At 36.2% G+C, this 26115-nt stretch overlaps 1 protein-coding gene across 3 annotated transcripts in view; it reads left to right on the forward strand.

The window, feature by feature from the left end:
- The window catches only part of SBF2 (SET binding factor 2), a 478944-nt gene that overhangs the window by 231049 nt on the left and 221780 nt on the right, over positions 1-26115 (forward strand). For all 3 annotated transcript variants that reach the window (XM_049650241.1, XM_049650223.1, XM_049650233.1), the window contains exon 6: positions 569-674. In XM_049650241.1, coding sequence (XP_049506198.1) covers positions 569-674 — 106 coding nt within the window. The remainder of the gene's footprint in view (positions 1-568; positions 675-26115) is intronic.

Genomic DNA, 26115 nt, shown 5'->3' on the forward strand with positions numbered 1-26115 from the left:
ACTCAACCAACTGAGCCACCCAGGTGCCCCATATTTTTTTATTTTTGAGAGAGATAGAGAGAGACAGACAGAGCACAAGTGGGGGAGGGGCAGAGAGAGAGTGAGACACAGAATCCGAAGCAGGCTCTAGGCCCTGAGCTGTCAGCACAGAGCCCGATGCGTGGCCTGAACCCATGGCCCCATGAGATCATGACCTGAGCCAAAGTTGGATGCTTAACCGACTGAGCCACCCAGGCACCCCCCCAAAAAAGTTTTTTTTTTTAATTTTATTTTGAGAGAGAGATAGAGAGCAAGTGGAGAAGGGACAGAGAGAGAGGGAGATAGAATCCCAAGCAGGCTCTGCACTGCTAGCACAGAGCCCCATATGGGCCTCAAACTCACAAACCTCGAGATCATGACCTGAGCCGAAGTTGAGAGTCAGATGCTTAACAAAACTGAGCCACCCAGGCTTCCCCCCAAAAAACATTTTTTTAAACAAATTTGAACTTTAAAAGGATTTTTTTTTGTTTTAAGAAAATGAGAGAAATCACTTATGTTTGTGTATGTGTGTTTTTCACCCATTCTGCAGAAGCTGTTCTCCTTGGGTGCAGGAGACAGACAGCTGATCCAGACTCCTTTGCATGACAGTCTTCCTGTCACAGGCACTAGTGTGGCTCTCCTGTTCCAGCAGTTGGGTATGTCTTTTCTCCCATTGTCAGTGTCCTCTTGTAGACGCCTATGAAAAAAAGATTTATCTGAAACTCATGTCACCTGACATAAATCAAGAGAATAAAAGCTAATGATTAAATACCTGATGTATAAAATATATAATTATATGGGTCCTAATCTTAAATGGTATTCATTCTTTACTTTCTTTTTTTTTTTTTTTTTAAGTTTTAACCCTGGCCTCTTTTGCTCTGGAGTCAATTCGACTTTTAGAAAATAGGCAGATTTTCTTTATGCTTTCAAAAATGAATAGATAGTATAGTTTGCTTTTCCTTAGATGAATTAGTTTCGTAGAATCCTTGTCAGATGGAACTAAAAGTCCCATTATTCTAATCTATCACCTGGATCAGGACTTTATCTTCAATTTTCTAGCAATGGCAAGGCTGAAGAATTGTGGGGAGGACATCAGAAAAAGTACCCTCTATCCATTGGATACCTTTTACTTCATTTAGGGAGTAGTATAAAAATTTTTTTCAAAATTTTTTTCTTTTTTTTTTTTTAATGTTCATTATTTATTTATTTATTTTTTTATTTTTTTTTTTTCTTCAACGTTTTTTATTTATTTTTGGGACAGAGAGAGACAGAGCATGAACGGGGGAGGGGCAGAGAGAGAGGGAGACACAGAATCGGAAACAGGCTCCAGGCTCCGAGCCATCAGCCCAGAGCCTGACGCGGGGCTCGAACTCACGGACCGCGAGATCGTGACCTGGCTGAAGTCGGACGCTTAACCGACTGCGCCACCCAGGCGCCCCTGTTCATTATTTATTTTTGAGAGAGAGAGAGAGAGAGAGACAGACTGACAGACAGAGCATGAGCAGGGGAGGGGCAGAAAGAGAGGGAGTCACAGAATCCGAAGCAGGCTCCAGGCTCCAAGCTGTCAGCATAGAGCCTGATGGGGGCTTGAACTCATGAACTGCAAGATCATGACCTGAGCAGAAGTCAGACATTTAACCAACTGAGCCACTCAGATGTCCTAATTTTTTTTTCCAAAAATTCATTTAAATTCTAGTTAGTTGACATATAGTGTAGTATTGTTTTCAGGAGTAGAATTTAGTGATTCATCACTTACATACAACGCCCAGTGCTCAACACAAGTGCCTACCTTAATGCCTATTACTCATCTAGCCCATCCCCCACCCCCCTCCCTCCATCAACCCTCAGTTTGTTCTCTATCATTAAGTCTCTTAATGATAGAGTCTCTTATGATTTGGGATGCCTGGGTGGCTCAGTTGATTGGGCGTCCAACTCAGGTCATGATCTCAGCTCGTGAGTTTGAGCCCTGCGTTTGGCTCTGTGCGGACAGCTTGGAGCCTGGAGCCTGCTTCAGATTCTTTCTCCCTCTCTCTCTGCCCCTTACCTGCTTATGCTCTGTCTCTTTCTCAAAAATAAATAAACATTAAATTTTTTTTTTTAAATAGAGTCTCTTATGGTTTGTTTCCCTCTCTTTTTTCCCCCCTTTCCATATATTCGTTTCTTAAATTGCACACATGAGAGAAATCTCATGGCATTTGTCTTTCTCTGACTTATTTTGCTTAGCATAATACTCTCTAGCTCTAGGCATGTCATTGCAAAAGGCAAGATTTCATTCCTTTAGATGACTGAGTAGTAGTCCATTGTGTATATATATCACCTCTTCTTTATCCATTCATTAGTCATTGGATACTTGGGCTCTTTCCATAGTTTGGATATTATTAATAATGCTGCTATAAACATTGGGATACATGTACCCCTTCATATCTGTATTTTTGTGTCCTTTGGGTAAATACCTAGTAATGCAATTACTGGATTGTAGGGTAGTTCTATTTTTCACTTTTGAGGAATCTGCATACTATTTTCCAGAGTGGCTGCACCAGTTTGCATTCCCACCAACAGTGCAAGAGGGTTCCCCTTTCTCTGCATTCTTGCTAACACTATTTATATTGTTAATTTTAGCCATTCTGACAGGTGTGAGATGGTATCTCATTGTGATTTTGATTTGTATTTCCCTGATGATGAGTGATGTTGAGTATCTTCTCATATGTCTGTTAGTCATCTGGATGTCTTCTTTGGAAAAATGTGCCTTCATGTCTTCTGCCCATTTTTTAAGTGCATTATTTGGGGTTTTTTTGGATGTTGAGTTTGATAAGTTCCTTATAGATTTTGGATACTAACACTTTATCAGATATGCCATTTGCAAGTATCTTATCCTGTTCCATAGGCTGCATTTTGGTTTTGTTGATTGGTTCCCTCCCTGTACAGAAGCTTTTTGTCTTGATGAAGTCCCAATAGTTCATTTTTGCTTTTGTTTCCCTTACCTCCGGCGACATATCTAGCAACAAGTTGCTCTGGACCAGGCCAAGGAGGTTGTTACCTGTTTTCTTCTCTAGGATTTTGATAGTTTCCTGTCTCACATTTAGGTCTTTGATCCATTTTGAATTTATTTTTGTGTATGGTGTAAGAAAGTGGTCCAGTTTCATTTTTCTCTTGCTGTCCAGTTTTCCCAGCATGATTTGTTGAAGAGACTGTCTTTTTCCTACTGGATATTCTTTTTTTATTATTATTCTCAAGTTAGTTAACATACAGTTCAGTCTTGTCTTCAGGAGTAGAACCCAGTGATTCATCTCTTACACATGACACCCAGTGCTCATCCCAAAAAGTGCCCCCTTTAGTGTCTGTCACCCATTTAACCCCCGCCCCTACCATCAACCCTCCGTTTGTTCTCCGTATTTAAGAGTCTCTTCTTTCCTGCTTCACTGAAGATTAGTTGACCATATAGTTGTAGATAGAAATAGTATAACTTTAAAGTGAGCATGTTTCTGATCACGGCTGCCTGAGATTCCTGTTTACCTCTTACTTGTCCTTTATATGTGCCTACATATGAGTGTCCCATTCTCCTTGATTCAGTCTTTGTCAGTGTTCTCCATCTGTCTTTGGGTCTTTTTTTAGTTACACTGGAACCTTCCCTTCCTTAGGGCTCATATTCTGCATCCCCATGGAATTATTCCTTATACAAAACTCCTGCCCTCTTGTTTCCTTTCTATATCATGCTGAATTTTGCTGCTTGCTCAGCTCTATAATTTATCCCTTCTTTTTCATTAATGGCCCCATCCTTATTCTTCTGTTGTGACTTCAATTGTCAAATTTAGAAAGCCTCAGAAGAAATTAATGTAAATATATGTGGAGTTTTATAGTATCCTAATAAAGATGAATGGTGATACCAATCCCCAAGTAGTAGTTTTTACCCCTTTACACCTATTTCCTTTCAGAAGTTCAAACACTAAAAAATCACCTATCCCTTTTTCTCTCCCCTCTGAAAGATTCTACTCAGTCATTTCAGTGAAGTCCTAATTTAATTAAACTTTTTTTTTTTAAGTGTATGAAATAGATAATCTCTCACTGGTGGCACTTACTTCTCTAAAGAATATCTTATTTATTAAATCCTCCTGCCATATACTTTTAGAAAATATTTTAGGGGCTTCATGGACTACCTGCAGCCTGTCCATGGTCCCTCCTAACCATTGACTTAGTTGATTTTAGCCAAACACTATTCCTGTGACTTTTTTACTTTTAGAAGAGGCTGTATACCTCTAACGGGTCAATCAAAGCAAAGATTTACCATGAAAAGGAATAGAAAAATAATGACGCAAATATAATAATATCACATTCCCAAATGCTGCCTTTTATCTTAATGAGTGCCTTACAAGCCTCGCATGTTTTTGAGTTTTTACAATGATTTGATGAGGGGAGGAGAAGGATGTTACTGACATTCAGTGCCCATGACCAGGGATATTAAACATCCCTCATGCATGATGTATGTGCACCAGAAGAGTTTTTACTTCAAAAACACTGGTAGCACTCCCACTGAGAAAAACTACAATAAAGTATAAATTTATAAAACCTGTATCTCTCTTCAGGTAACGGTGGTCTGTGTAACTTAGACTAACCCTCTTAGCAATAACTACTAGAAAAGCTATGTAAATATAAGCATCATCTTCTTGAAAGTATCAGAAGCAGTAAAGGTGACTAAACCATGGTCCGAGAAAAGAAGGAAACCTAGAGAAGTGAGCCAGACATTTGGGACCAGTTTTTCCCAGAGCATCAGTTGATTTTGGAAGAAGTAACTGAAAAGCTGTCCACACACTATCGATACCCGTAGGGATGGGGGAAATTGAGTTCAGGTTTACCAAGGGACATTTCTTTAAAAGCTGTCATCCTTTGAGTTGAGACTACAAAGGACCACAGCTGAGGAATGAGTCAAGGTCTACATAAGGTCCCTTGAGGAACTGAAGTGGAACTTGAGATCATTTTAGTTCCTTAAAATGGATTCTAGTGATCCTTGATGCTACTGTAGTATATAGCTATATACTACCAGTAAAAGAAAATCCTCTCTGGAACAAGATAACTGCATTCTAGGCCTTAAGTATACCTGTAAAATTTTATATATAAATTTTCCCAACACTCAACCAAAACTAGCCAGAAACACAGAGGACTAATCCTATATGAAAGAAATACAGAAGAAACCATAGACAGGGGCACCTAGAAAATAGTTACCAGATTCACATATTAAAATAACTATGCTTAAATATTGAAGGAGATAAAAAGTCCAGAGTGAGAATTTGGGGAGTGGCATCAGCAAGATGTTAGAACAAGAAGTCCTAGTCCTTCTTCCACAGAAACATTGCTTTAACAATGATGTACCGTTCAAAATGCAATCCAGCTAAGAATTTGCAGTGAGCACACAGCTGAGTACAGACAGACACGTTAAAATGGGTAAGGAGAGCAACTTCACTTTTTCTTGTCAGCCTCTCCCCCAAGCTTGCACAGCTCAGCACAGGGAGAGGACGCCCCAGCTTGCAGCTCCTTGGGGGAGAGGGAAGGAGAAGAGTAGAGTATGTATTCAATTTTCCAGCTTTTTGGAGGGCTGCCTGCGGGTGAGACTGGTTCCTGTCTCACCTCTTTTGGAGCACTGACAGGATTGGCATGGTTTCGATGCCACTGAGAACAAAGAAGAGTAAAGGGTAGCTTCCTGTACCATCATTGCTTGTCACAGGTGGAGAAGATGCACAACTTGGGGTATATCCCATGGGAAGGAGGAAGAGGAAAAACAGCAGTCTAACTTTTCAGAGAGCTGCCTGAATATTGACAAAGTTGTAGAGGAACTTTAATTCACTGCTGATGAGAATGTGAATTGGAGCACAGTTTGATTTACTAAAAAGTTGAATAAACCAAATAATCTAGCCATTCTACTCTTAAACCTTCTACTCCATTTACCTAAGGAAAATGGTAACATTGTCCATAAAATATTTGTACATGAATGTTCATTTCCATATTTTTATGGATATTTTAAAAACTAGGAACAAGCTCAGTCTGGATCAGTGGCAGTGGTTAATGGTGATAATACATAAATAATCTGGTATATCCATACAATGCAGTACTACTAAGCTATATAATGAATTATTGAGACATGGTATAGCATAGATTAATCTGAAAATAATTATGCTGAATTTAAAAAGTCATACAAAAAAGAATTTATACTGTATGATTTGGTTTCTATAAAGTTCTAGAAAATGCAGTCTCTGTGGTAATAGAATAGTTGCTTTGGGGGTGAGAAAAGAAGGATTACAAAGAGATATAAGGAAACTTTTTTTTTAATGTTTATTTATTTTTGAGAGAGAGATAGAGACAGAGCGCAAGCAGGGGAAGAGCAGAGAGAGAGGGAAACACAGAATCTGAAGCAGGCTCCAGGCTCTGAGCTGTCAGCACAGAGCCTGACGTGGGGCTTGAACTCACAAACCATGAGATCGTGACCTGAGCCGAAGTTGGATGCTTAACCAACAGAGCCACCAAGGTACCCCAAGTATGAGGAAACTTTGGAATGTTGTGTTCATTATCTTGATTGTGGTGATGGTTTTACAGGTATGCATATATATGTCAAAGTATATCAAATTCTACAAGTGAATTAAAAATATATATTCATACAAGAGCTTATACATGAATTTTCATAGCAGCATTATTCATAATAGCCAAAAAAATGGAAACAACCCAAAGGTCCATCAACTCATAAATGGATAAACAAATTTTGGTATATTTATATAAATGGATTATTATTGAGCCATACTAAGGAATGAATTTTTGATATGTGCTACAAATGGACAAATCTTGAAAACATTATGTGAAGTGAAAGAAGCAAGACTCAAAAGGTCTTATATTGTATGGTCCCATTTATATGAAATGTGTACAACAGGCAAATCCATAGAGACAGGAAGTAGATTAAAGGTTGCCAAGAACTAGTGGGGGAGGGGACAGTGGAGTGACTGGTAAGGAGAATGGGGTTTCTCTTCAGGTCATGAAGTTGAGTTAGAGACTGGTGATGGTTTTACAACCTAAGCCTATACTAAAAACCACTGAATTGTATTCTTTATAAGGGCAAGTTTATGGTATATGAATTATATCTCAATAAAGAAAAAACTTCTTGTCAGAAGAATTCAGAAGCCATCTTGAAGAGGCTTGCAACTGATCTGATGGTATAATTTGAGCTTCATAAATGATGGTAATTGCAATTGATTGAAACCCAGCAAATATTTTTAAATCCATGAATTCATAATAATATTAAATGAAAAATTATTACCTTAGAACATAATGGAACCAATTTGTTATCTTGAAAACTTATCAGTAAAGGAAAAGAGGGGCGCCTGGGTGGCTCAGTCGGTTAAGCATCCGACTTCGGCTCAGGTCATGTGAATTTGAGCCCTGTGTCCGGCTCTGCGCTGACAGCTCAGATCCTGGAGCCTCTTCGGATTCTGTGTCTTTCTCTCTCTCTGCCCCTCCCCCGCTCACGCTCTGTCTCTCAAAAATAAACATTAAAAAAAATAGTTTTTTAAATAAAGGAAAAGAATCTAGCATTTATTCTGCCTTGTTTATATGACTATATAATACAGGACAACCCATTAGTAGATGAGGAGAATTGTGTCTTTTTAAAAGTATTCTATCAAGGTGCACCTGGGGGCTCAGTCGGTTAAGCATCCTGCTCTTGGTTTCGGCTCACATCATGATCTCATGGTTTGTGAGTTTGAGCCCTGCATCGGGCTCTGTGCTGACAGTGCAGAGCCTGCTTGGGATTCTCTCTCTCTCTGCCCCTCCCCTGCTCTCTCTCTGTCTCTCTCTCTCTCTTTCAAAATTATAAGTAAACTTAAAAAAATAAAAATAATAAAAGTATTCTATCAATAAATGAAAAAATTATAGTAACAGAGCATCATCATTTTACAGTCTTTAGTAAATGAAGATCTGATAATCAACAAGTGTTATTATAAGAAGGAAAAAAGCAGGTATTATATATCTAGCCTTGCCACACACACTACCTGTAGTTTGGTCAGAGGGATTAATCTGAGTCTGATTTCAGGAAATACAGAAGACAGGGGAACACATTGAAATGCACCAAAAGATGGCAGTTGTCAAAATCTAGGCTCTCAGAAGATGTGGTGTGTGTATATATATGTATGTATGTATATAATGTGTGTGTGTGTGTGTGTGTGTACACACATATAATGGAATATTATTCAGCCATAAAAAAGAATGGAATCTTACCATTTATAATAACATGGATGGAGCTAGAGAGTGTAATGCTAAGCAAAATAAGTCAGATAAAGACAAATACCATACTATTTCCCTTATATGTGAAATTTAAGAAATGAAACAAATGAGCACAAGAAAAAAAGAGAGTAACCAAGAAACAGACTCTTAACTATAGAGCACAAACTAATGGTTACCAGAGGGGTGGTAGGTGGGGGGATGGGTGAAATAGGTGAAGGGAATTAAGAGTACACTTATAATGAGCACTGAGTAATATATAGTATTGTTGAATCACTGTATTGTACAACTGAAACTGATATAACACTGTATGTTAACTATACTGGAATTAAAGTAAACTTTTAAAAAGTCTGGGTTCACAGAAAATCATTGGTCAAATGTCCCAGGTTCTTTATTGTTTATTTTTAATGTTTATTTATTTTTGAGAGAGACAGACAGAGCACAAACAGGGGAGGAGCAGAGAGAGAGGAAGACACAGAATCCAAAGCAGGCTCCAGGCGCCATGCTGTCAGCACGGAGCCCAACACAGGGATTGAACTTACAGACTGTGAGATCATGACCTGAGCCGAAGTCAGACGCTTAACTGACCAAGCCACCCATGTGCCCCTGTCCCAGGTTCTTTAACAAATAAATTTTAATGAAAGGAAAGGAATGGAGGAATAATTTCAAGATTAAAAGAGATTTATAACATACCCTATTTTTAATAGAGTGAGATTGAACTATAGTGTCTAGGAATGCACATTTTGGCAATGAAACTATAGAAAAGGAAAATGGTTGATAGAATAAAGTCAAGATAATGGTTACTTATGGCAGTAGAGAGAGAGTTCTGATTGGAGGCACAGGGAAGGGGCCTTTAGGGTTGCTGGCAAAGTTCTCTTTCTCAGCCTAGGTAGTGTTCATTAATTCTTTAGGATAATTCACTAAGCCACCCATTTTACTTGTATGGTTTTCTATATTTGTGTTTAATCTTTCAATAAAAATATTTTTTAAAAACTTATAAAACTAACTCTTTACATGTATATATTTTATTTAAAAATATATAGTACTTCAACACATTAGAGATTTTATTCTCAGATAACAAAGTCTAGAGGTAGGCAGTACAGAGCTGATGTGTTGACTCACGGTTGTCTTCAGGGATGGTATGGAAATTCTACTCCATAGTTTTTCCTTACTGATTAATAAGGGGTTTTTCCCTTACAAGACTGTGAGCTTTAAGAACTTCTTATTCTGTGTGTCCTCTGTATTTGGCATAGTACCTTAGACTCAAAAAACATTAATATTTGTTGAATACATGAATGAATACATTAGCCATGAAGAAAACAGCAATCATTATTTTATTAGATGATGTTCTATGTATGGATGAAGTGTGTCAGAATGTATGACTATTAGTCATTTGAAGATCAGATTTCATTATTTTACTCTCTAGTATTTTCAGCTGAATTATCTTTTGCTTACATATTCAAAATTTAATTTTTCAGGGAAAAAATAAGGAAAAGATAAGAAAGGGAAGGAGAGAGAAGGATGCTTCTAAGCGCTGTGTGCAGAGTTGTAGTTTCCAGAGCATGCGGCACTGATAATTCTGTCTAAAGGCATGTTCTTATCACCAATCATTTTGGTTGGACTGTTGTTGAAGGCCATTATCAGAGTTCACTACCTGGGTTGGGGGTGAGATGGTGGTGGTGGATTTTATAAAGCATAGACAGGAAGCAGATAAGACTGTAAGATTCTTTTGTAGCCTTGACCAGTTTTCCTGTGGAAGGTCTAAATGTAATGATAGCATTTCCTTGGTTCTTCTCTCCACGGATTGTTATGATAATGAATTTGTTTTTCACAGTTTGAAAGGTCTCTGCCATTGCCTGAAATAATTATGTGGACTTCCACCATCACCCACCTCATTCCCCATAATTTCCTGTTAATCACCTTCGTCTCTTCCTGTATTATTTATTTGTTCCTTGTAGCCTATCTGAACTATTTTTGTTTACCTGAAGAGTTGTGGAAAACTGTAGATGTTTTGTTTTTTTAATGTTAGTAAGATTATATTCACAGGACTGGTTTTTATAGCCCATCTGATTTTTTGTTTGTTTGTTTAATCCATAGCTGTTTAACTCACATGTCCCTCTTTAACCCAAATAATTTTGTGAAATTTTCATGACATGTTTTGCCATATCTGTTTAGTTATAATTTGGATTTTAACTGCAAATATGCTAATTTTAGAATACTTATTCCCCAGTTTTTACAGTATCCTATTTTAAAGTATACTTAAAAATGTATACTACATTTTTTAAGTTGCATACTAAAATGAACTTGGACCCTCATCTATCGTCAATTTCCATAGTTAAACTACAATAGTCTTATATCATCCGTGCTTATACTTCTATCACAGCTTTACCAATGTATTATTGACGCATAGCTTATGTAAGTTCAAGGTTTACAATGTGATGACTTGATGCAGATATATATTGTGAAATGATTACTACAGTAAGATTAGCTAATACCTCTGTCCCTTCACATAATTCTAAATTTTTATGTGTGTGCTGATAATATTTAAGATCTACTGTCTTAAGAACTTTCAAGTATATAATACAGTATTATTATTATAATCATCACGCTGTACATTAGATCCCCTGAATTTATTCATCTTATACTTAGAATTTGCGCCCTTTGACCAGTGTCTCCCCATGTCTCACATCCGTTAGCCCCTGGCAACCACCATTCTACTCTCTATTTCTATGAATTCAGCTTTTTTTGATTCCACATGTAAGTGAGAACATAGAGTGTCTTTCTCTTTCTAATTTGTTTAACTTAATAGAATGCCTTAAAGGTCTATCTATGTTGCTACAAAAGCCAGGATTTCTTTCTTTTTTATGGATGAAAAATATTCCATTGTATTACAATTATTTTCTTTATTCATTCATCTATCGAAGGACACTTAGGTTGTTTCCATGTCTTGGCTGTTGTGAATAATGTCATGAACATAGGAGAGTAGATAACTCTTCAAGATAGGGATTTCATTTCTTTTGGATATATAATCAGAGGTGGAATTGCTGGATCATATGGTAGTTCTATTTTTAATTTTCTGAAATACGTCCACATTGTTTTCCAAAATGGCTGCGCCAATCTACATTTCCACCAAGAGTGCACAATGGATACCATTTCTCCATAACCTTGCCAATACTTGTTATCTCTTATCTTTTAGATAAACATTCTAACAAATGTAAGATGATAACTTACTATGGCTTTGATTTGCATTTCCCTGATGGTTAGTGATGTTAAGCATCTTTTCATATACTCTACATGGCATTTGTATGTTTTTGGAAAAATGTCTATTCAAGTCCTTTGTCCAATTTTTAATCAGATAGGTCTTTTTTCTTGGCTATGAAGTTGTATGTGTTCCTTATATATTTTAGATATTAATCCCTTATCAGATAGATGGTTTGCATATATTTTCTCCTCTTTTGTAGGTTGCCTTTTCATTTTGCTGACTTACTTCTTTTGCTAGGCAGAAACTTTTTAGTTTGATATTGTCCCACTTGTTTATTTTTTCTTTTGGTGTCACATTCAAAAAATCATTGCAAAACCAATGTCAAGGAGCTTTCCCCTATGTTTTCCTCTAGTAGTTTTATAGTTTGGGTTCTTATTTTTACATATTTAATCCATTTTGAGTTTGTTTTTTTTTTAAGTGATGTGACTTAGGGGTCCAATTTCATTCTTTTGCATGTGAGTATCCAGTTTTCCTAGCACTGTTTATTGAAGAGATTATCTTTTCCTCATTGAATATTCCTGGCTCCTTTATGAAATATTTGTTGACCTTATGAGTTTATTTCTGTGATCTCAATTATCTTCCCTTGATTTGTGTGTTTTTTATGCTAGTACCACACTATTTTTATTACTATAGCTTTGTAATATAGATTTAAATCAAGAATTATGATGCTTCTAGCTTTGTTTTTTGTCAGGATTGCTTTGACTGTTTGGGATCTTTTATGGTTCCATATAAATTTTAGGATTTTTTTCTGTTTCTGTGAAAAATTTCATTAGAATTTTGATAGAGATAGCATTGAATCCATAGATGGTTTTGGGTAGTAACATTTTAACAATATTAATTCTTCTGATTCATGAACACAGGATATCGTTCCATTTATTTGTGTCTTCTTTAGTTCCTTTCATCAGTCTTGTGGGTTTTAACATATAGATCTTTCATGTCTTGGTTAAATTTATCCCTAAGTTTGAAATTATTTTTGAATGCTGTTGTAAGTGGGATTGTTTTCTTTATTTCTTTTTTATTTTTATTTTTTTAAATTTTTTTTAACATTTATTTATTTTTGAGACAGAGACAGAGCATGAACAGGGGAGGGTCAGAGAGAGAGGGAGACACAGAATCTGAAACAGGCTCCAGGCTCTGAGCGGTCAGCACAGAGCCCGACGCGGGGCTCGAACTCACAGACCGCGAGATCATGACCTGAGCCGAAGTCAGACACTTAACCGACGAGCCACCCAGGCGCCCCCTTTATTTCTTTTTTAGATAGTTTCTTGTTAGTATATAGAAATGCAGCTGATTTTTGATTACTGTTGACTTTGTATCTGCGTCTTTACTGAATTAGTTTATTCTAATAGCTTTGTGGTAGGGTCTTTAGGATTCTCTCTATATAAGATCATATCATCTGCCAAAAGATTCAGTTTTACTTCTTTTCTTATGTGGGTGCCTTTTATGTCTTCTTGCCTAATTGCTCTGATGAGGGTTTCTAGTACTCTGTTGAATAGAGTGGTGAGAATGGGTACCTTTTTCTTATTCCCGATCTTACTAGGAAAGTTTTCAACCTTTTACCATCGAGTAAGATGTTAGCTGTGGGATTGTCATATGTGGTGTTTATTATGTTGAGGTACATTCCATCTATACCCAATTTGTTGAGAATTTTTATCATGAAATATTGAATTTTCTCAAATGCTTTTTTCTGCTTCTATTGAGATGATCATAGGATTTTTATTTATTTTTATTTTTTAAATTTTCATTTATTTTAGAAAGAGAGAGAGACAGAGCATGAGTGGGGGAGAGGGAGAGAGAGAGGGAGACACAGAATCCAAAGCAAGCTCCAGGCTCTGAGCTGTCAGCACAGAGCCCAATGTGGGGCCCAAACCCATGAACCATGAGATCATGACCTGAACCGAAATTGGACGCCCAACTGACCAAGCCACCCAGCTGCCCCAGTCATGATTTTTAAATCTTTCATTCTATTAATGTGGTGTATCACATTGATTTGTGTATGTTGAACCATCCTTACCTGCAGGATTAAATCCCACTTGATGATTGTGTGTGGTCCTTTTAGTGTGATGCTGAATTCGGTTTGCAGATGTTTTATTGAGAGTTTTTGCATCCATTCATCAGGGATATTGGCCTGTAGTTTTCTTTTCAAATAGTGTCCTTATCTGACTTTGTTATCAGGATAATGCTAGCCTTGTAAAATTAGTTTGGGAGTGTTCCTTCCTCTTTAATTTTTTAGAAATTTGAGAGGAATTAGTATTCTTATTTAAATGTTTGGTAGAATTTACTAGTGAAACCATGTAGTCCTAGACTTTTCTTTGTTGGGAAGTTTTGATTACTGTTTCCATCTCCTTACATATTATTGGTCTGTTTGAAATTTCTATTTCCTCCTGAGTCAGCCTTGGTATAAGCTTTTTTATATGCATAGTTTCTTTTTGCTTACCCAAATTAACCTCAGCCAGTTTTTCATTAACTATTATTAGGTCAGTTTTTTTATGTTGATTGTCTCTAATACTAAATATCGACATTATTAAAAAATGATTAAAATAGCCAGAGTTTTTTCTTCAGTTTATCTTATAAACATTATTTTTACTTTGTATATACACATCCTTAAAATTTTGATTATAGCTGTAACTTTTGGTTCAGAAAGTTACTTCTATTTTTAAATTTTTTTTTTAACATTTATTTATTTTTGAGACAGAGAGAGACAGAGCATGAGCAGGGGAGGGTCAGAGAGAGAGGGAGACACAGAATCTGAAACGGGCTCCAGGCTCCGAGCTGTCAGCACAGAGCCCGACGCGGGGCTTGAACTCACGGACCGTGAGATCATGACCTGAGCCAAAGTCGGACGCTTAACCGACTGAGCCACCCAGGCTCCCCTATTTTTAAATATTTTAATGGGAAAATTTTGGTATTCTCTTTTGTCTTCCCCTGGAAAATCTTCTGTCTATAATGCTATATGATTATTCCTGAAGTGACATTAACTTTTACAAGAATATCAAAAATAATTTATGTTCCTGAAATAGAAAGATGAAATGCCAGAGGAAATAATGAAAGTTTAGGTTGTACAAAATATTATTTTTACATTAATACCTTTAAGAATATGTTGAGGGGCACCTGGGTGGCTCAGTCAGTTAAGCATCCAACTTCAGCTCAGGTCATGATCTCGTGGTTTGTGAGTTCAAGCCCTGCATTGAGCTCTGTGCAGACAGCTCAGAGCCTGGAGCCTGTTCAGATCCTGTGTCTCCCTCTTTCTCTGCCCCTCCCCTGCCTGTACTCTGTTTCTCTCAAAAGTAAATAAACATTTTAAGAATTTTAAATAGAAAGAATATGTTGATTGGTTAATTTACAAACCATATATTTTATGCATCAACTGTGGAATGATTTTTGTCTTTTTACCTTAAGTGATTGAAATCTAGTACCTTGGATTATGTTTCTGTTTTCACTCATTTTTTTCAGTTTATTCATGTAACATTATTACTTGTTTTTTGTCTTCTTAATTATAATGGGAAGAAGTTAAGTAGTCATTTTCTTTCTCAATATATGTAGTTAAAAAGAATAGTTGGAGAATTTGAACACACAAGAGTTTAGACCATTACTGTGAATGGCATATTGTGCTCTATATATGGAAAAGGAGGAAATAGGAAATTTAATGTTTTATTAGATCTATGACTAATCATTTTTTGACAGTTTGAATATCAACTGCTTTCCATGGGGATTTGAAACAAATTAAATCTTCTCACTGATCTGTTCTGGAGCAGTTTTTTGAAGGAACTACTTACCATGTGTACTCTATTCCAGAGGCCTTAGGATCTCTTGGGAAAACCGTTCAAATTTAATTTTTTGTAATAAATAGCACAAAGAATAAAGTCCCTATAATGCTTACCTGCAGGAGTATTTGTTTTTAATTTTTTTTAATGTTTATTTACTTTTGAGAGAGGGAGACAAAGTGCGAGCAGGGGAGGGGCAGAGAGAGAGGGAGAAAGAGAATCTGAAGCAGGTTACAGGCTCTGAGCTGTCAGCACAGAGCCCATCAGGGGGCTTGAACTCACAAACTGCGAGATCATGACCAGAACTGAAGTTGGATGCTTAACTGACTGAGCCACCCAGGTGCCCCAGGAGTATTTTTTTTTAATTAAATATTTACAAAGTCAGTAACATATGCCAGGTTCTGTGCTAGTCACAAGTGATATAAAGATGAAAAAAGCCATAGCCCTTACCTAGATGTACTTTTAACCTAATGGAGAAACATACATATTTTAAAAACTGTATTACAGTATAATTAATGCAATAATAGGAATACCAAGAACTAAGAGAGATACCAAGAGAGATACCTTACTAGCTAGACAAGAGGATGAAGGACATTCCAGGTAGAAGGAAGAACATAAGCAATGGTATAGAGCCATAAAATGTCTTCATGAAATAGTAAGAGGTTTGATGAAGTTTGAGTATAGGGTTGTAGGAAATAGACTCTAATCAGGAACTTGATTGCTTTTGTTTTGAAAGTTAAAGATTAAATTTATGCTAGTTTTGTAAAGGAAGCCATTTTTAGATTACCAAAGACTGATAGTCAGTGATCTATGGAGTGCTTGTTGACTAGTGTACTACCCTTGCTGGAATTACACATAAATAAAGCATGTGGTGGCTACATGATATAATTTGAGGACAGTTCAGAAGAATCCTGGTTCAAAACTGTCTTCTCCATTTTCCTTTTATGGTGTTTAAATGCTATATTAAATAGTAATCTCTATCTTTGTATTTAGTTACCCTTTAATGAGTGTAAATGTTTTGAGGCAAGATAGCCACTAAGAGTTATCCTTCATTGTCATGAAGTTCTCTTGTCTAAAATTTCATTTTACTCTTTTAGCACTCAGAGATTTAATATTCTTTGGCTACTCCAGCATTTAAGTATGCAACTTACAAATGATGGCAGGATAAATAACCCTCTCTTTTGTGCTCTGTAGCACTTTGTACATATCTATATTCTGTTACTTTTAATTATTTACTTACCATCTTCACTGAACTGTGAACCCCTGTTTCAGCCTGCCTCAAATTTCTTTATCCATCCCTAGAGTTTGCAATTTCTTATATATTTCAGCAGCTTGATAAAGGCTTAATAGTGGAGGAAAGAAGGAAAAAGGAGAAGAAAGGAAGAAGTTTTAATTAAAAGTTATTTCTGCCAAGGCAATTCCTTCCTGCTTGATCCTTGCTTTATTTAGTTAGCAATTACTCAATATATTATCCTTCCCCTTTGTTTGTTATTCTATTCCCAAGACACCTTTTGCTTCCTGCTTCTTAAATTTAGACATTAAAAAGATTTTAAAACTTGGTCTATCAGAACAGGCACAGACTGGGAATCTGGGCCATTTGGGATTGGAGTAATCTGACGTGATTACCCCAGTCTCAGAATCAATTATAGGGTTATAAAGAAAAGAAATGTGCTGTACCTTTTTACAGTTTTGGTTGAAATGGTCATTTATGGATTGTTACTTGGGATATTCACAGTTTTAGAATTGAATTATTTGTGGTCATATGTATTTATTAATTCACTTCTTATATTTAAAGATTACCACATTGCTAAGCTCTATTTATAAGCCTGTAAAGTATATTTAATTCATGTCACACTTAAGAGAGTAATCCTATGTTCATAACCACTAAAAATATACCCATGTCCCATGTATGGTTGCCCAATTCAGTTACATTTTTAAACCATTTTTTACATAGAAGATTTTCATTTCTAACATATTTGGAAATAATGTACTATTTGTAATGTATTAAACATTGCCTCTCAGTGATAGTTATAAACTAACATATATAATAAACCTATATAAAACTTTAGTTAATTTGTGAAGGTAGCAGTTTTGTTTTTCTTTACTGCTATATTCCCAGTGCCTGGAACATGGTAGATTCTTGACAAATATTGATCAAATAAATGAGAAATATCCTTTTCCTTGACTTTTATTAAGTCAGGATCATTATTATATTGTCTTCTCCATTGTGGATTTATGTAAAAGAACTGTAATAAATTGTTTAAGGTGTCCTGAAATATATTCTGCCTTAAACCACAGCCTTCAGTTCCTCAATATGCCATTTGAAAGCTGAGACATAGTGTTCTACCTACGCAACATATTATTATTCAGAGACGGGGACAATTTCTGGAGAAAATTTTTTGGTGTTTTCTTCAAAACAGGAAACAAATAGATTTGTTAATGTTTGATGCTATGAATTCTAGAACTTAAACCCCTAAAGAAAAGTTAAGAACAGGAAGTAATTTTTCAGAATGTTTTACTATTTGAATAATCAACGGGATGTATGTGAACCATTGTACTGAAGTCAGTAGTAATTATCACTAGAATATTTGTTTGTCTTCTCTACTGTTATTGTGCAGCTTTAGATGGACATTAACTACTAAAGACGAGGAATCAATTCAAGACTATGTAGCAAACTGGTTATGACTTGTAGTTCAAAGAAATTTGAATTTCTAAATAATTACACAGCTATAAACACAGCAACAAACATTGCTAGTTAGGATTAAAAACAATTTCTTAAAATATTTGAGATTGTTAATTATCTGAATTTAAGAAAGCATGTGATATTCAAGAATACAAAAAAAAAATTTTTAATGTTTTATTTCTTGAGAGAGAGAGAATGAGAAAGCGCATGAGCTGGGGAGGGCAGAGAGAGTAATTAATCCGAAGCGGGCTCCATGCTGAGAGGAGTAAGCCCGATGCATGGCTCAAACCCACCAACTGGGAGATCATGACCTAGGTCATAGTTGGCCGCTTGACCAGCTGAGCCACTCAGATGCCCCAAGAATACAAAATTTAAGTAATACTTCAGTTAGGGATGGGTAAATTATTTGTACATATACACAATATTATTTTCTGGATAATGGAAAACTTCCCCTTTAAGTACTAGAATATTGTCCCTAACTCATTTCTAATGTAAATCCTAATATAAATCTTGTGTTAGTAAGTATAGTGTAATATTTCCTCCTTGGTATCATAAACTGGTTGTTTTTACTGATATAAGTGGTTAAAGTCCCTTAAAAACTGAATACCTGCTTTCTCCACGATTTATCTAGTACTAAATGATGCTGACTATGAATTTTATTTTCTGGTGGATGATCAGAACGGATTCTTTTTGTGGGAGATGGGGGGAACATTGCAGAGAGTTCAGATAGGAGTGGAGAGGCAAAAGTTCTTCCCCAGAGTCTTCAGGAAAGAAAGCCAGATTCCTTCTCATGGTATTCAGATTCTTTTTGAACATGCCCTTGACAGAACTACTTATAGGTCTTACTGCCTTTTCCTCCTCAGCCCTGTTTATTTGCACATGGTTTTCTGTCAGCTTTGAAAGCCTTGTTTCTCCTGTCTCCCTAACTAACTTCTGCTTATTCTTCAAAATCCAGCTCAAGGATCGGTTCCTTTGGTGGGCCCAGTATAAATCACAGAGATCTGTGAAAGATGAAAGAGGGAGATAAAAGAGCCAGTGTTAGAGTGGTACATTCTGACATCACATAAATGAGAAATGCTTGTCTGGCTTTTGTCAGCTTTAAAGATGGAAGGGGGCCATGAGCCAAGGAATGTGGGCATTTGCTAGAAACTGAAAAACCCCAAAATAGGACTTCTGAACATTAAGACTTGCTGAACTTCATAGTAATATGTTTGTGTTTTTTAAGCAAATGCATACTTTAATCATAATTCTAAATTACTTATTTTCGCATTTATATAAATGTTTCCATAAACCAAGAAAAACTGAGCTAATAAGTATTATACATTTAATGGTTAATATGCTTCAAAGAGTTTTTCTTGAAAAGTGAACAGGAGTTGGTTGAAATTGTTCCCACAGATATAAAGTATCTGTTAGTATTTTTATTCATAACAAATTCAGATCTAAGCTTTCTGAAAAGCTGTAGTACCTAATACCATAAGAAGGATGACTAAGTACTTGACAGCCCCCCTCTTAAGCACTGGCTTAACATAAAGAAATTATTTTAAGAAACAGCCTCCCCTGCACTATCCTCACCCCTGTTTTATTTACAGTACAGAGACTAATATTTTTGCAAAGCATTCATTTAATCATGAAATGTAGACAGATGCAATGGTATCAAGGAAAAGAGCGTTTAGTACCTTTTCACTTTATTAAAGGTTTTGACAATGAGAGCCTTATATGTCATGAAATTCAGTTTGCTATACAATAAACATCTGTTAAGTAGGAGACATATGCCATATTATAAAACCATTTTAATGATTAAAATAATTCTGAATTCTTACTATAAAAATATTTGGCTAAAATATGAAACATCTTTGTAATAAAACTGACAATGTGCTTAAGTAAGATTTCAGAAATGTCTCCTGAAAAAAATGGGAATGTTTCCTTTTTCCAGATAAACTCTGAAAAGTTTAGGTGCCATAAACAAGACAAAACTAGTAAGGAATATCCTGTTACTAGAAAAGAACAGCATGTAATGTGGACTTCCTCCATGTCAAAGTGACAACCACTTAATGACAGTGACTTATTATACATAAAAAAATAGAATATAAAAGATAATATGTGTTGTTCTAAGCCATTAAGTTTGTGGTAATTTGTTACAGCAACCATTGAAAACTGATACGGCCACAGAGTTTTTTTAACAAAAATTTTTGTTTGTATTTATGTGTGTTTGTATGTATGTTTATTTTTGAGAGAGAGGAGAGCATGAGCAGGGAAGGTGTAGAGAGAGGGAGACACAGAATCCAAAGCAGGCTCTAGGCTCTGAGATGTCAGCACAGAGCCCATTGCAGGGCTTGAACTCACAAACTGTGAGATCATGACCTGAACCAAAGTTGGACACGTGACCAACTGAGCCACCCAGGCACTCCGATTTTTTGTTTTTAAATACTTTGACTCAGAACAGTTGCAGTAAACTGGTGCAGAAAAGCCTCATGTATACATCATTCATATTTCCCCCAAATAATATTTTATGTAATTATAGTACATTATAACAACCAGGAAATTGATTTGGGCACAATACTATTAATTCAGGGAAGGAGTGACACTTCTCTGAGTAGACTTTTTATATAGGTTCCACTTTTGGAAGTATATGTAGGTCTTACATATTCAGAACATAATACTACATCAGTCATGATGGAAGAAACAACAAAAAATATATTAAAATTGAAAGCGTACGGAAACAAACTCCACTGTCTTTCAAATGAAGAACCTAGCCACACTGAAAAGAAAAACTAATTAAAGTAACTTGCATACGCAGTATTTGATTAACTTCAGTTTTGGACAGGTTTGAGGAGAGAATTACATACAAATCATGAGCTCCTTTTTAGTTGGTGTGGTGTTTTGAGTTAGAATGGCTGAGGAAATTTTGCAACTACTTTATATGTAATATAAGATTTAGCAAATGGATAAATATGTGTATGTTATTACTCTCCAGGGTTCTCACTGGTGGAAGGCACACACAAATATGTGTTGGAGTCAGTGGGGAGACCCTGTAGGAATGGATTGGAATTAAAAGTAATGGTGTGGGCCCAGGATTTCTCGTGTATATGTGTCTGTCTATATGCATGTATATATGTTTATATATTTGTGCATATATATGTGTGTACATGGATATATTTCTTATGTTTGTCTACTGAAGTGACTCAGGAACAAAAACTCCCAGTAAAAATGATCTAACATTACCCTAATACTCAGAATCTTGGTGCTTCTTTTTTTTTAATGTTCCTGTTTAAATTCCAGTTAGTTAACATACAGTGTAATATTAATTTCAGATGTACAGTATAGTGATTCAACTCTTCTATACAATACCCGGTGCTCATCACAAGTACACTCCTTAATCCCCATCACATATTTCACCCAGCTCTCTACCCACTTGCCCTCTGGTAACCACCAGTTTGTTCTCTGTAGTTAAGAGTGTTTCTTGGTTTGCTTCCCTCTATCTTTTTTTCCCTTTGTGCATTTGTTCGTAAATTCTACATATGAATGAAATTATATCTTTCTGTCCTTCTCTGACTTATTTCATTTAGCATAATACTCTCTAGCTCCATCCATGTTGTTGCAAACAGCAAGATTTCATTATTTTTTATGACTGAGTAATATTCGTGTGTGTGTGTGTGTGTGTGTGTGTGTGTGTGTGTGTGATATGCACACCACATCTTCTTTATCCATTTATCAGTGTATATTTGGGCTTTCCCCATAATTGGGCTATTATAGATAATGCTACTATCAACATCAGGGTGCATATATCCCTTGAATTAGTATTTTTGTATCCTTTGGGTAAATACCTAGTAATATAATTGCTGATAGTTCTATTTTTAACTTTTTAAGGAACCTCCATACTGTTTTTCCAGAGTTACTGCACCGGTTTGCACCCTAGTGCAAGAGGGTTCCCGTTTCTCCACATCCTTGCCAACACCTGTTGTTTCTTATGTTAATTTTAGCCATTCTGACTGGTGTGGGGTGATACCTCATTGTAGTTTTGATTTGTGTTTTCCTGATGATGAGTGATGTTGAGCATCTTTTCATGTGTCTGTTGGCCATCTGGATGTCTTCTTTCAAAAAATATCTGTGTGTCTTCTTTTTTTTTTTAACCTTATTTTTTAAAATTTACATCCAAATTAGTTAGCATATAGTGAAACAATGATTTCAGGAGTAGATTCCTTAATGCCCTTTACCCATTGAGCCTATCCCCCCCCCCAAAACCCCTCCAGTAACCCTCAGTTTGTTCTCCATATTTATGAGTCTCTTCTGTTTTGTCCCCCTTACTGTTTTTATGTTATTTTTGTTTCCCTTCCCTTATGTTCATCTGTTTTTGTCTCTTAAAGTCCTCATATGACTGGGGCGCCTGGGTGGCTCAGTCGGTTGGGCGTCTGACTTCAGCTCAGGTCACGATCTCGCGGTCCGTGAGTTCGAGCCCCGCATCAGGCTCTGGGCTGATGGCTCAGAGCCTGGAGCCTGCTTCCGATTCTGTGTCTCCCTCTCTCTCTGCCCCTCCCCCGTTCATGCTCTGTCTCTCTCTGTCTCAAAAATAAATAAAACGTTAAAAAAAAAAATAAAAAAAAAAAAGTCCTCATATGACTGAAGTCATATGATTTTTGTCTTTCTCTGACTGACTAATTTCACTTATCTATGCGTGTCTTCTGCCCATGTTTTAGGTGAATTATTAATTTTTGAGTGTTGAGTTTTGTAAGTTCTTTATATATTTTAGATACTAACCTTTTATCAAATATATCATTTCCAAATATCATCCCCCATTCTGCAGGTTGCCTATTACTTTTGTTGCTTGTTTACTTTGCTGTGCAGAAGCTTTTTATTTTGATGAAGTCCCTATAGTTTATTTTTGCTTTTTTGTTTCCATTGCTTCAGGAGATATATCTAGTAAGAAGTTGCTCCAGCTGGATGTCAAAGAGTTTACTGCCCCTGTTCTCCTCTAGGATTTTTATGGTTTCAAGTCTCACATTTAGGTCTCTAATCCATTTTGAATTTACTTTTGTGTATGGTGTAATTAAGTGGTCCAATCTCATTCTGTTGCATACTATCGTTCAGTTTTCCCAACACCATTTTTTGAAGAGACTGGCTTTCTCTTGGATAATTGGATATTCTTTCCTGCTTTGTCGAAGATTACTTGATCATACAGTTCTGACTTCACTTCTGGGTTTTCTGTTCTGTTCAATTGATCTATGTGTCTATTTTTGTGCCAGTACCATACTCTTTTGATTACTACAGCTTTGTAATATAACCTGAAGTCTGGAATTGTGATGCTTCCAGCTTTGCTTTTCTTCTTCAAGGTTGCTTTGGCTATTCGAGGTCTTTTGTCGTTCCATACATATTTTAGGACTGCTCTGTGGAAAATGGTGTGAAAAATTCCCATTTTGATAGGGATTGCATTAAATGTATAAATTCCTTTGGGCAGTATAAACATTTTGACAATATTTGATCTTCCAACCCATGAGCAGCATGGTATGTTTTTCCATTTCTTTGTGTCACCTGCAGTTTCTTTCATCAGTGTTTTATAGTTTTCAGAATACAGCTCTTTCAATGCTTTGGTTAAGTTTATTCCTAGCTATCCTATTGGTTTTGGTGCAATTGTAAATGAGATTGATTCCTTAATTTCTCTGCTGCTTTACTGGTGTATAGAGATGCAACAGATTTCTGTATGCTGATTTTGTATCCTGGGACTTTACTGAATTTGTGTTTCAGTTCTAGCAGATTTTTTTTTTAATGTTTATTTACTTTTGAGAGAAAGAGAGAGACAGAGGTGTGAGCCAGGGAAGGACAGAGAGAGGGAGACACAGACTCTGAAGCTGGCTCCAGGCTCTGAGCTGTCAGCACAGCTGACATCTCTTCATCTCTTGTTACAGCCTTTAATTTAAAGTCTAGTTTTTCTGATTTAAGTATGGCTACTCCAGCTTTCTTTTGACCTACAATAGCATGATAGATAGTTCTCCATCCCCTCACTTTGAATCTGAAGGTGTCCTCAGGTCTCAAATGAGTCTCTGGTAGACAGCAAATAGATGGGTCTTGTTTTTTTATCCATTTTGATACCCTATGTCTTTTGGTTGGTGTATTTAGTCCATTTACATTCAGTGTTATTTTGAAAGATATGGGTAGAGTCATTGTGATATCTGTAGGTTTCATGCTTGTAGTGGTGTCTCTGGTATTTTGTGGTCTTTGCAACATTTCACTCAGAGTCCCCCATTAGGATGTCTTGTAGGGCTGGTTTAGTGGTGATGAATTCCTTCAGTTTTTGTTTGGGAAAACCTTTATCTCTCCTTCTATTCTGAATGACAGACTTGCTGGGTAAAGGATTTTTGGCTGCATATTTTTTTCTGTTCATCACATTGAAGATTTCCTGCCATTCCTTTCTGGCCTGCCAAGTTTCAATAGATAGGTCTGCTACTACCCTTATGTGTCTACCTTTGTGTGTTAAGACCGTTTATCCCTACCTGCTTTCAGAATTCTCTCTTTATCCTTGTATTTTGCCAGTTTGACTATGATAAATCGTGCAGAAGCACAATTCAAGTTACGTCTGAAGGGAGTTCTCTCTGCCTCTTGGATTTCAATGCCTGTTTCCTTCCCCAGATCGGGGAATTTCTCAGCTATGATTTGTTCAAGTATGCCTTCAGCCCCTTTCTCTCTTCCTCTGAATTCCTATGATATGGATATTGTTCTGTTTGATTGCATCACTTAGTTCCCTAATCCTCCCCTTGTACTCATGGATTTTTTAATCTCTCTTTTTCTCAGCTTCCTCTTTTTCCATAATTTTATCTTCTAATTCACCTATTCTCCCCTCTGCCTCTTCAGTCCATGCTGTGTCTGCCTCCATTTTATTTTGCACCTCATTTATAGCATTTTTTAATTCATCATGACTATTTCTTAGTCCCTTGATTTCTGTAGCAATAGATTCTCTGCTGTCCTCTATGCTTTTTTCAAGCCCAGCAATTAATTTTATGACTATTATTCTAAATTCTTGTTCAGTTATATTGCTTAAATCGGTTTTGATCAATTCGTTAGTTGTCGCTACTTCCTGGAATTTCTTTTGAGGAAAATTCTTCCGTTTCATCACTTTGGCAAGTTTTCTGTCCCTTATGCGTTTTAAAAGCTTGTGTGCTCTGCACCTGTGAGCACTGTTATATTCAAGGAGGGTCATACACTGTCTAGAGCCTGGCCCTCAGGAGGTGTTTTTTTGGGGATTGTTACTTGCTCTCTGTTGTGACTTTGGTTATTTTATTACCTTACTCACAATAATATTTTGTACCCTCCACCAGGTGTGCTTTGATTTGTTCCTTGGAGTAGCCCTGTAAAGGAAAACAGACAAACAGGAGACAAAAATATGCAAATACACAAACAAATAACACAAACAAATAAACAAAAACAAAAACCTAAAGACTAAAAACAAAAAAACCCAAATTATTTCCTTGTTTATGTTTTGTTTAGATGATCTATCCATTGATGTAAGTGGGTGTTAAAGTCCCCTACTATTATTGTATTATTATCAGTATTCAGAATAGAAGGAGCAATAAAAAGTTTCCCAAACAAAAACTAACAGTTTGTAACCACTAAACCAGCCCTGCAAAAAAATATGAAAGAGGACTCTTTAAGGGCAAAGTAGAGACCACAAGTGACAAAGGTAAGGAATGATTAGCAAAAATCTCCAGAAAGAATGACAAAATCAGTAAAATAATAATTTAAAAAAGGCTATATATGTGTGTGTGTGTGTGTGTGTGTGTGTGTGTGTGTGTGTATTGCTTTGAATGTAAATGGATTAAATGCTCCAGCCAAAAGACATAGGGTGACAGAATGGGTAAAACAATAAGATTTATCTATATGCTACCTACAAGCGACTCTTTGTAGACCTAAAGACACTTGCAGATTGAAAGTGAGGGGGTGTAGAATCATTTATCACACAAATGGATGTCAAGAAAAAAAAAGCCGAAGTAGCAATACTTATAGCAAACAAAATACTTTAAAACAAAGACTTTTCATAAAAGACAAAGAAGGGTATTATATAATCATAAAGGGGACAATCCAACAAGAAGATATAACAATTGTAAATATTAATGCATCCAGCATGGGGGCACCCAAATATATAACAC

This window comes from Panthera uncia, chromosome D1, assembly GCF_023721935.1.
Source record: "Panthera uncia isolate 11264 chromosome D1, Puncia_PCG_1.0, whole genome shotgun sequence".
Classification (NCBI taxonomy): Eukaryota; Metazoa; Chordata; class Mammalia; order Carnivora; family Felidae; genus Panthera; species Panthera uncia.